Below are 15,618 nucleotides of genomic sequence, written 5' to 3' on the forward strand. Positions count from 1 at the left end.
GAACGTGACTCTTGTAATAGGCAATATCTTGGGCTATCAATTACCACACAATTTTAAAACTGTATATCTTGGGAATATTAGAGAGTATGTTCTGTACGACGACTTGCATTTGACAAAAATCCTATTGATAGCTGCAAAGAAAGCTATAACAAGAAACTGGTACAAACTGGATCCGCCTTCATCAAAAGACTGGTTAAATATTGTTGGAGAAATCTATGCAATGGAAAAAATGACTTACATTCTCAGATTAAAGGAAGATATTTTCGTTGCTAAGTGGGAGAAGTGGACATTATATGGCACCAAGGAAAATTAATGAACGAACGAAACATTTAAGGTCTATGACTCTGTATATCTATTGATGCATGCCCATATAAAAGTACGTATATAAGCTGGAGTATGTATGCTGCGGAGTAAAGGCAGGCATGCATACGGTAGTTGATTAGAATTGGCACCCACACCTTTTGTTCGCTTTAGTTCTATTTGTTTTGACTGTGTGCTTGCATGGTTATTTTTCCTGTAATGCAATACATGTCTATGTTTAAACTGTGACAAAACTATCAATAAAAATTACAGTGTCAAAAAAATAAATAAATTCATGCTTAAACCCTTTTTTTGTCCTTCTTCTTCTGGCTGGTCCATTTAGGGATTGCCTCCATCTCACACTATACCTAGAATCCTCCTCTATCACACCAACCCTGTGCATGTCCTTCTCCACTACATCCATGAATCGCATTCTGTGGTCTTCCTCTTTTCCTCCTGCCTGGCAGCTGCAATCTTCATGATTCTTTGTACGATACAGCCACGATCCCTCCTCTGTAAATATGCAAACTATCTCACTGCTGCCTAGCGTTGCCTCCAAACCATTTACCTGAGCTGTCCCTATGATATACTCATTTCTAATCCTGTTACACTCTTGCTGCTATCCTTCTGTCCCAAATCCTCCACGACTCTGGTCTTCCATCGACTCCACACTTGCATTTAGGTTGTTTCTTTTTGTTGTTGTTATACTATTGTTCTTTTTTGGCTTGCAATTTATTGGGCAGGATGAGAGAATGACAGTTGGCAACAATCACAAGCATAAGTATCACTAGTGCAATTTAAATTTTAATCCAAGTGAACATCAAAATAAAGCTTTCTTTCTGCAGCTAGTCACTATGATATATAAAACCAAGATCACTCCTACCAAGATCAAGCTGCCAGAGGTCATCTAGCCGACTTCCTTGCATTCCTCCAAAGATGTAGAGCTTCGGGGAACCAAGGCCAGTGTAGGCAACTGATGTATGGGACTCCCGTGCAGAGGGACCACGGCCCTTTGTGTCTGGAATGTTCCAGCCTCTGGCCCCTGAAACTGACTGGAGCTCCAATTCATACAAGTCTCCCAAATACCTAAAATGGGAAAAACCCAATAAACCACAGAGCACTTACAGGTTTTTACACCATTCTTGAGAGTAAAGATGTGTCTGCACAGTACCTTGGCACGTTGCCATTGGGATCCTCACTATCATTGGCCAGCCCTCCAAACAGGTAGCATTTATTACCCACAAGAGTGAAGCTGTGTCCGATCCGAGGGCACGGCAGCGAGCCATTTCTGGGTGCCCTTGGCTTCAGCTTCTTCCACAGCCAGCGACTCGCCTGAGAAACAAAAAATATCTTTTAACATCTTCCCCATAACAGCAGCAGAGTTAGAAGAAGCTGCAGTGGAAAAAAGAGACAGTGTTACCTGGAGTTCATAGAGGCTGTTGGTGTATTTCCCAAACTCAACCATTCCACCAAAGACCAGTATTCGAGTACCTTCACAAACAAAGCCATGGGCTGCACAGCCAGGAGGGATGTCACCCCTAACCGCAGGTAGAAACCACTGCTTTGAGACTGGGAAAAAGGGTAGCTGTTAGCCAATGTATTATACATGTCTTAATAATGTTTAATGCACTGGCCAAAGCTGGCCTGGAGACAATTCACGCATTCACGTTAAATATATTTTACATACATAACCCAAACTGCACCTTAAGTAACAAAAGAACGTCATATATTTAATATGCCATATAGTTCAGTGCTTTCTTTGTGCATGTTTTCACTATTACACAAAAGTCCGTTATGAGTCACGTTCAAACACTCGGTACCGGAGTAGTCTCGAGTTCCGCTGGCACTTTGCCGCACACAGTAAGCTTTGTTTAATTTTTGCCATGCTTCTTTGTGAAACTTTATGTTTTCAAGCTAACTGCTATCGCTAATTAAACAAAGGATGTGACGTTCTTACTTTTTTTTGGCTCTTGCTCAAATTCACTTTACAGTTCACTACATTTCGGAACTATAAAACTCTCCTGGTCAAGTAAGTGGATAGTTTACAAACATGAAAAAGAACCCAACCAAATAATATCGTACACACGCAATTTTATAATTTTGCGGTTGTTTTATAAAGATATATTCAACACATATACAGTATACAAAAGCCCGTGGTGGAGGGCTCGTTAGCTTAAGGGGTCGTTTCCCTCTCGAGCATGCTAAAAACATTAGCCGCTAACCTGCTAGTTAGCGTGAATGCTAACGGTAGCTCACCAGTGTTGTAAACATGGAGATCCTCCGCTATCCCTTCGTTTCCACCACCGAAAACGACGATGAGCTCCCGGATTGCGACTGCACGGTGTCCATGCCTGGACCGAGGTATCACTCCTGTAACGGAATGCACTTTCCTCCACTGCGGCTCCTCTTCGCTGCTCGTCATTTTCCCGTTGGGGAGCCCAAAGTTTGGCGCTGTGGACGTTTTAAAGATGGGGGCGGACCGGAGAGGGTATCAGGAACTTCAACCAAAGAGGAACAAACAAATAGGAAGTCTCACTCTGATCTTTGGTTTGGCTTAATTTTTCTGTATATGAGTTTTTAGGAGTTGTAGAGCAGTTCGTTAGATTAACGTGAAGAGATGGAGAACTATTCGGTGGAAGCACATATTCTTGATGCCTGTGACAATTGATTTTACACATGCATATCTGTCTATTTGTAGTCTTTTCATCTGAAAAAATATTTCTCATTATTTATTTTTATTTTTTGGGTGGAAGGGGAAAAATACAAAGTTTTGATTTCCATTTGCGCCAAAATATGTTCACATGTGCACAGTCTGTGTGGAGTAAATACATCATAAAGCATTTGTTTTAACTTGTTATTGATCAGATTGTGTGTGTTGATTGGTTACCAGACAGATTAATTGTCCGTCAGTGCAACTTGGCCTCTGTCATCCTTTCTCTCATTTGTCTGTGCTGTTTTGCATGTCCTGATGCATGCTATATGGCTGTATTGTTATGATTTTCTTACTGACTTAACATTTAAAGGTGTATTTTGTAATTACCCTAGGCAAGAAGTAAATAAAACTTTCACCACCAGTGGGCAGTGTTTGGCAAGTGAGTGTCTTAAAATGGTTTCAAATGTGCATACCTGCGCTTTCATTTTTGATGTAGCCATACCCACCATCTCGCCAAGAGCCTTTTACCTCTTTGTAGTAGTGATGTGTCGGTCATCAATGAAATGGCTCTTAGAGCAGATCTTTTTTTTTCCTTTCTCTCACCCTCTCTCTCGCACTTTTTTCCGCTTCACTCCGCACGCGAGCCTTGTGCTTTAAGCTGGGATGAGGGGGGAGGGGCGGTAGAGTTACACTCGCAGTAGCACAGGAACAGAGCGGGAGGGAAAGAGAGAGAGAAAGAGAGCCAGGGACAACAACGTCACATTAGAAAGGTATAGTAATCATCCACAACTATTTTCAGTTGCGGATGATAAAGGATTCAGAAAGTTTATTCATGCAGGCCCATATGACAGAGAATGTGCATCTTCTTTTTGTTTTCATATTTTAATTTATATTTAATGGTGTTGTGGTTTGCAGTGTTTTGTGTTATTTCACTTTAAATTTGTTTAAAAGGAAAAAGCTGAAAATTTAAATAGTTAAAAGTTGAAATGTGAATAGTTGGTTTTAGTATTATATGATTTATTTATTACATTTTATGTGGAGTGAATAAATAAAAGTATATTTACGGTGGCAAACGTATGTAGACAAAACACGTACAAACTCCAAAACACGTAAAAACTCCAAAACACGTAAAAACTCCAAAACACATAAAAATTCCAAAGCACGTACAAAAGATGACAGAAGTGCTCCAGGATGCTAGGGGCAGTGTTGAGCTTTTGTTACCTAGTGGCTACACAAGCCAGCAAGTACCAACAACCGGATTTGGTGTGTGGTAGTAACAGGTAAATGAACTTTTTTTTAAATTATTTTAATATATATGAGTGCTTGTGTATAAATACACAAACAATACACATATGCTTTCAATTATGTAATTTAAGTGATCTAGGTAGCTCTGTTAAGGAAGTTCAGTTAACGCTAGAAATGTGTTTTGGAGTTTGTACGTGCTTTGGACTTTGTGCATGCGTGTTTATACATGTTTATATATAAACATGTATAAATAAAACCACTTTTTTTTACATTAGTAATTCCTTTTGTGCTTAATTTTCTATTGTTGTTAATAATAAATTAATTAAAGCAACAAAACAACCTGAAGAGCCGGTTCGGAGCCTTTTTAGTGAGCCGAGCCTAAAGAGCTGGTTCTCTAAAAAGAGCTGGAAATCCCATCACTACTTTGTAGGCCACCAAAAATAACTTGCCTTGTTAAATTCAGTCCTCCGAATTCTCTTGGTAGTCTTAGTTTTTTCTAATGTTATCAACTACTTTAAAAGACAGGTATTCAAAAAAGCGCAGCAGTATGTGCTGCACGTAGTGTAGAATGTTGCTCGATTGCACTGCATGTCACAAGCTAAACAGTCAAATGACATAAGGACGACATGCAAAACCACACAGTCAAATGAGAGGAAGTGCAATAAGATGACACATGTAAAGTTGCACTTACACAGACTAATCTTTTATCAGGTGAGAAAAGACCTGCACAATAGTTTGCTATTATTTCGCACACAAATGAAGCACAGGTCAAAGCAGAAAAGACAACAAAATGTTTTCTCATGCGTTTCCCTCACACAGTCAGACGGCATCTGAACGTAACTTTATCACAAGAGGAATTTCATAGGAAACCCAGCATTCAAACCTCCACCCAGGGACATTTACATAACAATTTCAAATTGATCTGTGTTGCGATATGGAAAGTAACCTGACATGGTGCACAGACAATCCAGCTCCACCAGCTGTTGGGTAAGCATTACCTGCCAGTGACTGCCCATTACATTGTGTTTTTCCTGTTGGGTTAAATTAGCTTCTGAGTGCTTGAGGACTCTAAACTGTCTCACATGCGACCCCTATCGGCATGCAGTTGCAATAATAAACGATTGCAGAATTATGTCATGAAGGCTGCATGATATAAATGATGCAACAGCTGTTGGCATGGCATTGGAGGCCACCATGACACACATACACTCACTAAAAAATGTTTAATGTAGAATTGAACCATACAGCACTGTCTGACTTAGGCACAACAGGTTTCTCAGTGATTAAAAAAGCAAAATCTGATTAATATTTTATGCTAAATTCTGTCTGTTGACCAGTATGTGACTAGAGTGTGTGAGGTCGTTTGATGTTGCTCTCTGGTGTGGGTTTGGAAATGGAAATTTCAGGGAGAGCAGAGAGTGGGCTGCGCTTATGCTGAGGCGTGGTTCATCTTTGCAGACATAAACGATCTTTACCTTTCTCTTCCAACAGTCTGCGGTTGACCTCTCCAGATTGAAAGGCACCTTTCAAGGGTTTCAGCTGATGCGTCATCTAACAAAGTCCTCAGCCCCCATACTAAGTATTTAAGTCGAGAGCATTAAAGGTTTTATATTAAATTGTTTAAATATTATATATTTATTCATTAAACTTAATAAAGTTTTGTACCCACCTCCAGAAGGTGATGATTTTTGCATAAGGAAACTAAAGTTTGGACAATAAAGTTACCCAAAGGCCCAGATTTACTTAAGGTACTGTGTGTGTGTGTGTGTGTGTGTGTGTGTGTGTGTGTGTGTGTGTGTGTGTGTGTGTGTGTGTGTGTGTAAAAACAGGAACCCCTCCCGGTGAGCAGGAAGAAGGTGACGTCAGTTGTCACTTGGCTCAGCGCTGAGGGTAGTCAAGATTACAATATTTCTGTGTGTGTGTGTGTGTGTGTGTGTCTGACACAGAGAGAGAGAGAGTATTCTAAAAGAGGAGGTGTGTTTATGGGAAGTAGAAATTTTGTGTTAACGTGTGCACGCGCCTGTGTGTATGTGTTTACACAGACTGGAATACTGCGCCAGAGGAAGTGCGCCCGTTCTCCGTCTACGCGTCCCGACTTCCTGCTCTGAGCAGGAGAGAGAAAAGCTGCGGATCCGCTTTCAGACAGCGGGGCAGCAACAGCAGCAGCATGGAGCCCCAACACACCTCGCACACACCGCTTTAAAGACACAAACCCACACATCGCACACGGACAGAGGAGCAGCCACAGCTAGGTAGGTGCCATATTTCCTGCTATGGGCAACTTTCTGAAGTTATGTGTCTGAGCACATTTGGGCGTAATAGAAAGACAGAAACGAGCTCGCGTTAGCTGTTGGTGTATCTGCTGAAGTCCTGTAACGGTCAGGCAGTCACTGTCAACTTGAAATCCAACTAAAGTCGCGCGTAAAGTTGTGCGTAACGAGGTAAAGCTGTGCGTAAAAATGTGTTAAAGCTGCGGTTTTAGCACTCTGCTTTGGAATCAAAACTGACCCCGCTGATGGGAGCTACATTTGGGGGTAAAGAAAGGGATTAAAAGAGGTTAGAATGGTGGCTGCTGTGGGAAAAAATCAGCCGTGGCTCCTTTAAAAATCTAGTAGTAGAATTTCTGGTTTGTCTGGACCTCGCAGACTAATTGCCATGCGCTTCCGGATAGAAGCTGGCAGCAGACAACATCTTGAAAATGAGTCACTGGTGCAAAAACAAAGAACCGTTTGAGTTCCAGCAGAAACCCCTGCTCTCTTTCCACAGACTTACACTCTCACACACAGCCATACTTCCAAAAATAAGAAATACACAGCCTAAAGAAAATGGATAGACTCATATGTGGCTTTTGATTTGTTTCTGCTGGACTGAAGAGCCCCCAGAAGACACTGGCAGAAAATCCCATGAATAAACATTTGCAGTAGGAGAATTTTTTTATGTACAGATCTTCCATGACTTGTGAGCTTGCACAAGAAGAGGGAGTTTATGGACAAGCAGATTTTAAGCACTGAAACAGCGGATCAGTGCTCCAGACTGCTTTTATTCTGAAATTCCAAATAAATCAGCAGTTTTTGTGGCTTTGTTCATCTCCTCAACAGACTTGCAGAGTATAGATCAGAAAGTTTGACACCGAGGCATACATGTATACCCCATATAACAGATCTATATAGAAGTATAGACCGTGTGTGTGTGTGTGTGTGTGTGTGTGTGTGTGTTCGTTCCCAGTGGGTCTCTGTGACAGGAAGTCCTGGATAGGAAAGGTCTCTCACCGGGAATGACGCCCCTGAAACTGAATGACAGGAAGTCCTCGTTTAGACAGACGGACATCAGTACAGTTCTTCCATCACTTCACACACACACATTCAGGAAATAGGAAGTGAGAACACACTTGCTTGTGTGTGTGTGTTCACGATGATGGGTCATTGTTTGCACGAAATGCACTTTCACCCCTACCCCCCTTTTGCTGGTTGGTTTCCTTTCAGAAAGACACAAAGGGAAAGGTGTACGCTGTATTTTTAGATCGAATCAGTAGTTGATTACTCCGACTATTAGTGGTTATTTGTTATTTTTCGTTTCGCAGTGTGCAGCTCAGGCACTGTAATTTAATTTATTTGACAAAGGAGGCAGGGAGCGACAGGCAGACACCCACAGGTAAACATGTCAGTTAAAAACCCAGGCTTGCCTTGGCAGAAGATCACTGACCACATCCTGTTTTATCACCATGGGAACATCCAAAAACCAACCAACCAAATGTATGAACCTCTCTCTCTCGTTCTCTCTGTGTCACACACGTGATACTAGAGCTCATGCACACATGCGAAATAACAAGAAGCACAAAGAGCAGTGTCGGAGTTTGAGGAAATCCCAGAGAGATTTTATTTTTGTTTGTTTTTGGAAATTGTTTTGCATCTTAAAACAAAACTGAAAAATGATCAAAGAGCTCTTTTCAGAAATTGTAACACTAGTGATCCACCCCAACATGTACTGTAACACACACACTTCCACACACACACAAGTAGCGGGAGGAAGTAGCAAAGAACACAAACCAGTACCCACAGACACATGGTTTACATATCTCACACTAATCAACTGTAAGCAAAAGTAGTCCAAGTAAATACGAACAGAGCTAACAACTGTTGGCTTTCTGATCGTTTAAGATTCACAATAATGGAAGATTTTGGCAAGAAAATGACCTTTAATGCAGCAAATCATTTTTCATACCCCGTGTATAAATCTTCTGGGTGTGTCATTAAAGCATAAATAACCAAATAATGGGCTGATTTTCATTTCAAATGGAAATGCATGGGTGAGCGCCAGCTTTTGTGCATCAATATAGAATGGAAATGTTTTATTTTTGTAATGCAAAGCACCGGGTAATAATTCAACATACACTGACAGTTTCCCCAAGTGTGTTATTTTGCTTTTTGAGGAGGACAAACGCATGGGGGAGGAATATGACGTGTTCCCCTTGAAAGTTACCCGTATGCCTTGATAAACATCCATATTCACAGATGACCGTTGCATGTCTGTTCTAAAAGCTCTTTTATTACTCTGTTATTCAAAGGTTGAGTTATTTGAACATGTGTTAAACATGTTTGAACCAGAAGAAGGATCAGCATACACTTTAGTTTTGATGCCAACAGTCTTTCTCTTCTCCACCCACCAACTACCCTTTTCCTTTCTTTTTCTGATGTCCTCTTTCACAATTGAGTCTTGGAAAGATTAAAATCTATAACCTTTTAAGGACACTGGATGACTTGCATGTATTGTGATGTACTTTAAGTACGGTTTTCCACAAAAGTTAACCCGCTGCGTGAAATGCAAATGCGAACTTTGAATGTGATGCCATCAACAATGTCCAGATATATCTTTGAAGCACAGCAACATTTATCAGTAAAAGGGATCAGCTGACTTGCAAATATTTTTATTTACATTTTACACAGCATCCCATTCTTCAATTAGATTGTTTTTCCAAGTTCAAGGTTCTCATTTATTTAAGTTCACTGGGAATGGTGTATTGTATTTCTAATAAAACTGAGCTTTAAAGCTGCATTAATCAATATTTTTATGACACCAAGTTCACATTATTAATATAAAATTAATATTTGTAATGCACAGAGTGTCACAAATTCTATCAGCCAACTGTGCAGTTTATAAGAAGATCTTTTAATGTCTTTTATATGGCAGCCCTGGAAGTCAAATGCAGTGCAACTTTAGGAAACACCAGCAAATAGAAAAATCCTGCAGTAATTTTTTTTTTTATTGTTTTTTGTTTGTGAGTTTATTTCTTGAGTTGCAGTGCTTTTAACCTCTCAGGGCCATCATAGTTTGAGCTCATTGTTTTGGTTTAGCTCATCGTAGCATGTTGAAGCTAAAGAACTAGATATTTCATTCTAAAGGGACTAAGAGCTAGATGGGCTTTTTTTGTTATCAAATGTTTATTGTCTTTAGACAAACATAAACATGTAATCGGTATTATTAAAAACTACAATAAAGAACCAACTCATCCAATAAAAAAACATAAAAGAAAAAACAGGTCCAGAATGAGGCAAGAGAGACAAGAAAGGGGGAGATGAAGATGACAAGACTTGGGCCCAAGTCATATCAGATCTTAAGTTTAACTGTGAATTCATGGAGTAAAAGAACATAGAGTTGTTAGCTATTATCACAGAAGCCACTGTAAGTTGTAGACTTGTAATGCACCAGCAAGGAGAACACTTCCTATCAGCATCATAACTTCCAGAGATTCATATGTGACATGCTTTTACTCGTCCAACAGTTGACATGTGAATGTTTTGGTACAGATTCAACTATAGAAGAGATGCGCTCTTCCTTACTGCACTCTTTGTGCAGTAAAGAATTTATTGTCACTCTACAGATGTACAGAGAGATACAGAAGCAACCCCTGCAAAGGAATATAGGCCATTCCAGATTGACTGTTTCTCCTGATCTGATTTTTTTACTGCAGATCACCTGTGTCTTTGGTGTCCCCGTTCCCTCCCCATCATCATGGAGAGCTCCATCACACTCTGGCAGTTCTTGCTGCAGCTGCTGCTCGACCAAAGCCACAAACATCTTATCTGCTGGACATCCAATGATGGCGAGTTCAAGCTGCTCAAGTCAGAGGAAGTGGCCAAGCTGTGGGGCCTGCGCAAGAACAAGACCAACATGAACTATGACAAGCTGAGCAGAGCACTGCGCTACTACTATGACAAGGTACGCAACTTATATATCTAAGCTACACAACATTGAAGTGGTTTGTCTCCTCAGTTGTAATGAACTGCACATCTCATCGTGATTCTCCTGCAGAACATCATCAAGAAGGTGATCGGTCAGAAGTTTGTCTACAAGTTTGTGTCGTTCCCTGAGATTCTGAAGATGGACCCTGCATTGGTGGAGTCGGGTCGCAGCAGTGAGGAAAGCGGGGGCACCGCATCAGAACCCGAGGCTGAAGATGAGGATGGGGGTGAGAGGAACCAGTACCTCCACTCCGGCCTGTATTCCTCCTTCAAGATCAGCTCCCTGCATCACTCCTTAGAGCAGCACCGGCCAATCAAGACAGAGCCCAGATCCGATCGTCCGGATGACGGCTCCTCTGTCATCCGATTCATGACCCACCGTGGCCACTCCTCGCTCCCCTCCACCCCACCCCCATCCTCAACCGAGAACTCCCATTCCTCCAGGCCGTCTCCTCAGCTGGCCTGCTCTTCCTCCTCCTCCTCCTCCTCCCCTCCACAAAGCCCCACCCATATGCTAGTGAGAGTGGGAGTCCAGAGCACAGATGCAGATGAATTGGAGCCCAGCGCACAACCTCTAAACCTGTCATCTGGTCAGAGAGACAGGGAGAGGTTACAGAGCAGGACAACACCAGAAAGGAGGGGACTGGCCAATAGTACGCCTGTAAAAGGAAGAAAACCGAAAGGCTTGGAAATCTCCGCCCCTTCACATCTCTTGACAGGAAGTGACCTTGTCTCACTTGCCCTCAACAGCCCAGCTCTGCCATCTGGGTCTCTGACCTCAGCCTTCTTCACAGCACAGGTACAACGTGACACATTACACACTTGTTATACACACATTCATGCTTCCAGAAATGCAGTAGGTAATAGGTGAGGAATGAGGAGATGAGGGTCAGACGAGCGAAAGAAGAGATTTTTGGATGAGGAAAGTCAGACAGGGAGGAGATGGAAAGAGGTGAGCGGAAAGAAAAGGAGGAAGGGAGGGAGGGAGGAGGTTCATAAGTGAAGCCATATGTTCATGCAGCTTCCGATTCACTGGCAACAACACACTGACCAAACCAGGACAGTCTGACTACATTCAGACATTCGGCGAACGCTCTTATCCAGACTGACTAATCATACACTGCTGTGCATACATCACTGATGGAAAATAAAAGTATAGGCTGACCTGTTCACTCATTATTTCAAAAGTTGAGCTGCGTTCATGTGCACACTTATTTAATATTAGTATGTATAACCCACTTTCATCCACGGGAACACATGGGAATTTTAATAAAAAGTCTGGAACTTTTTAAAGACCTTGTTCCCCCCCCTTTTTCACTTCCTGGATCACAATCAGAATAGAACTGTGAGAAACAAGTTTATGGTGTTTGCTTTTTCTTTTCTTTTCTTTCACATTTCGTAGGTTGTGGTTGGTAAAGAAGCAAAAATCCATTAAATCGTGCGCCACAAACAATCTTAATCTAGTTCAGTGGACCGGACATCAATAAATGGTTTATAACAAGGTTCATAAGACAGCTTTGAGTGGTAAAACAAAAGACATTTGAGGTCCTGGAATTACCAGACAGATCAATGGCAGGCAATCAAGTAAAGGTCATCAGCTAAAAACCATAAGTATACAGCCGTCTGCAGTCTAGCATTGCTGAAAGTGTAACTGTACTGACAGTGGGAACACAAAAGCATTCCTTTACCTTTTACAGACTGTTGAAGAAAAGAAAACCAAACTGCTTTTATATATCTCAGAAAGCCGAGACAGAAAGTAGATGTCATGAATTTTGCATGAGTGGGGCTTCCTGGTCTGCATGGAGACAGTCTGCCAAGTTGGTTTGAGATCACTAGAGGGCACACTTGGCTTTGAGCTCTGGGTGAGACTGAGTGACACGACAGCCTCGCCGCTGATGTGCTGCCAGAATAAACACCATCATCTATTTCTTAGTGTATTTATTCCCTGACATTTCATTTGGGGTTTTGTCTATGTAGACTCCGTCTGGTCTGCTGCTCACTCCCAGCCCTCTGCTCTCCAATATCCAATTCTGGTCCAGCCTCAGTCCAGTGGGACCCCTGAGCCCTGCCCAACTGCAGAGCCACGCGCCCCTCTTCCAGGTAACAGTCATTTATTTTTATTTCCATGCATGTGCACGGGCTGTCTTCAGCAGCTGCCAAGCCTCTGTTAAATCTAAAAATATCTTAACTTCAGGAACGGACCACAGGCTCGAGCTACATTGTTAAAAGTTGATTTGATTTTAACTGGATTCAGTTTTGTTTAGCACCAGGTTATAAAACAACTCAAGGTATTGGAAAGCAAAGATCAAAATATTAGACTGAGAACCCCAAAGGATCCTCTATGAGCAACATTTGGCAACAGTGGGGATAAAGAACCCACCTCCAAGAGGAAGTGGTTGCCAGCAGAACCAAGGAGGGAGAGCATGTCTGCTGCATTCTTACACTTACATTGATTACATTGGTTTTGTCACTGATGGTTATTCAGCAAAAACTAGACTCTTTCTACATAGACTACGACGGATGTACTTCCCAGGGGGACTGCATTGGCTAGAAAAACAATCCCTGCAGAAGATATCAAGATAATGATTGTTACAGAATGATGGTCATTTTGTAAATTGTGGTCAAACAGACACAAAGCAGGTTATGACTGTATGGCCACAAAGTGTGAAATTAAATGACACTGCACAATTCCTCAGGTTGCCTCACTCATCATGTTGAGACCTGTTAAAATGCTCAGCTGGAGGCTTCAAGATGGGACTTCTAACCATGATGAACTCATCTTTTATATACAGTCTATGTCTTCACCTAAAACCAACATAGACAATTTTTGGCAGTTTCTACTTGATGAGGACATGAAAAGATAAATGTTTTCATTTTTAAGTGTAGTGATGTGCCCATAAACTATCTCAGTTTACACAAACTGCTCTTCATAGTCATTTCATATGGCATTGAGACAAGCAGTTGCAGTTGTTTTCTCACATTAATGTGTGTGAGGTGTGTGTGTGATTCACTTTATGCCAAGGGTTTCAAAATAAGCTGCAGATGTTTCCGTTTTGGTGTGGACAAGAAAAGAGGGCAACTTCCTGTTGTCTAGGGGGAAAAGAGAGTGTTGGTTGGTCAGGAGTCTCTCCCATCCGAGTCAGCTCTCACACACACTACAACAAATAAACTTTTAAACCAAGCATCAAATACACAGTTTTAGTCCTCAGAACAGGATTTGGTCCCAGTGTCGTCCTCACAATGTCTCGAAACCTGAAGCACTTCCTCCAGCAGACTGTTTAGACATTGGCATGAAACAATTTTTACACTGACTTATACATTAGTCTGTTATATACTTACATAGTAATGTTAGTATATAACAGACTAATGTATGAGTCCAGCGTAAAGCCACAAATAAAAACGACATGCTTTAAAGGTGATTTGATTTTTTTGTGATTTGCTCGTAAAGAAGAACAAAAAGAAATGACTGAAGAAAAAGTAACAAATGACTCAAACTATCGAGTTTATCTTTCTTCTTCACTTTTAGTGACTGTGTTTTTATTTTAATTTATATCCATGGAAAACACTGAAGGGCCCGTTGGGTCAGGAGACTATTTTGTCATTCACACAAACAACACAACAAATACAAAAATCCAGTTTTTTCTTCTCCTTCTGCAGTTCCCCACACTGCTGAACGGACCCATCCCTGTGCCTTTGCCTGCCATGGACACCTCCTCTCCTCTGCTGCTGTCCTCCAGCTCCCACAAGTCTTGATGCCAGCCTAAGATAACAGGGAAATGGGCCAGACCACATTAACACTGAACCGGCGCCCATTAAACACAGAAAAACCGCCGAGGATTTGGACTCGCTCTGTTACACTTTAAATCCAACACCTGTTGCTTTGTATTGATTATAGAAGAAACAGGAGCTTATCTGAAACTTTGCTCTCTGAGAAGAGCATCTGCATTGGCCCCTTTTTCATGTTTACTTGCTTTAACATGTGTTTGGCGTTTTCATTCCTTCAGGACAGAAATCTTTGAACTGTTTTCAAGCAAAGAATCTGAGTGAAGGCCAGACCTCATCACATTTCTCATGTCATTTTTTTTTTTTTAAATCAGTCTCATTCCACTTTGTCTAAGCTTCAGTGATGCAGACCAGCTGAAATATAATACTGCTTTCCCCCCTTTCATTAACTAAACTCAGTATCCACATTCCTAATTAGTGTACACCACAGTGTCAGAGGCTAGTCTTAATAGATTCATACCAGCAGCTTAAAGAAAGCACAGAAATATACTTTCCTATTGAGGGTTAGTGTTACATGCCAGGATTGTTGGCAGTCCCACGTATGTGTGCAGAAAATGAAGCTAGAGCCAGACAGTTAAATGTTTAGATCTGCTTATTCACAAGGTAATAAAATCAAAGTACTTGAAAGCTCATTCATGAAAGATTTATCTGTAAATAAACTGACCTGTAACCCAGAAAATCACTGACATAGAAACTCATCTGGCTTATGATTCATCACAATTCACAGGTTATTTTAATGTGTAAAGTATGCAAAGTAAGTACTTACTTGGCTGAACTGTGTAAACAAGAACTGAAATTCACTAAATTGGCATAAATTGTTAATGAATCCCAATAGATTAAAATCTGACCAGTGTTCTAGGAGGAGTGGTTCTTCTGAAAATTTGACAGGGCATCCATGAAATCTCAAACATAGTCTTGACCTTGAGCACAGTTTGGGTGAATATTGTGTGCAGGTTCGAGTCAGCTCTGACCAATACTCCAGGAGGAGTAGCGATCCTTGTGAATTGTGGACACATTTGTATTCTTGTAGGGTCTCTACCTTACAACATAAAGCACCTTCAGGCAAAATCTCATTAATACCAAGAGAAGAGTCACAGCCTAAACCCTAAAATCACAACTTAAAGCTTCAAAACACTTTTTGTGTGTGTGGATTAAAAACTTAGTGATTTAATCACTAGTAAGCTTTAGTAATGGATTTTGTAACCTTTGAAACAGTCAATGAACTGTTCTAGCTTAATGTTTACTGCACATATATGAAAGGATCAGTCTTTGAATTCATCAAAATTTGATCAAAAGGGGACCATAACTCAAGAATTTGACACTACAGGCTACATAGGCCAGTAAAGAAAACTTGCTACAACAGCGAGCAAGTCATGAATGAGGATGATACAGCTTTCC

General features: G+C 41.1%; 2 protein-coding genes across 3 annotated transcripts in view; one reads left to right on the forward strand and one right to left on the reverse strand.

Moving 5' to 3' along the window:
* hcfc2 (host cell factor C2) overlaps positions 1 to 2,793 on the reverse strand; it is a 25,892-nt gene extending 23,099 nt beyond the window's left edge. Inside the window, exons 1-4 of one of the 2 annotated variants that reach the window (XM_005951447.3) lie at positions 2,557 to 2,793; positions 1,721 to 1,869; positions 1,472 to 1,632; positions 1,184 to 1,386 (exon numbers count right to left, since the gene is read on the reverse strand). In XM_005951447.3, the coding sequence (XP_005951509.1) occupies positions 1,184 to 1,386; positions 1,472 to 1,632; positions 1,721 to 1,869; positions 2,557 to 2,722 (679 nt within the window). In that variant the 5' untranslated portion in view covers positions 2,723 to 2,793. The remainder of the gene's footprint in view (positions 1 to 1,183; positions 1,387 to 1,471; positions 1,633 to 1,720; positions 1,870 to 2,556) is intronic. The other variant, XM_014330764.2, reaches the window with a different exon arrangement.
* Positions 2,794 to 6,045: 3,252 nt separating this feature from the next.
* Positions 6,046 to 14,521, forward strand: LOC102296588 (ETS domain-containing protein Elk-3). The gene is made up of 6 exons (XM_005951441.3): positions 6,046 to 6,088; positions 6,241 to 6,450; positions 10,167 to 10,414; positions 10,508 to 11,236; positions 12,415 to 12,537; positions 14,095 to 14,521. Exons 3-6 carry the CDS (start codon positions 10,208 to 10,210, stop codon positions 14,188 to 14,190), a joined length of 1,155 nt encoding a protein of 384 aa, XP_005951503.1. The 5' UTR covers positions 6,046 to 6,088; positions 6,241 to 6,450; positions 10,167 to 10,207; the 3' UTR covers positions 14,191 to 14,521.
* Positions 14,522 to 15,618: the final 1,097 nt, after the last annotated feature.

Source organism: Haplochromis burtoni, unplaced genomic scaffold (genome assembly GCF_018398535.1).
Source record: "Haplochromis burtoni strain Fernald_Lab_line unplaced genomic scaffold, NCSU_Asbu1 Contig_1019, whole genome shotgun sequence".
Taxonomy (NCBI): Eukaryota; Metazoa; Chordata; class Actinopteri; order Cichliformes; family Cichlidae; genus Haplochromis; species Haplochromis burtoni.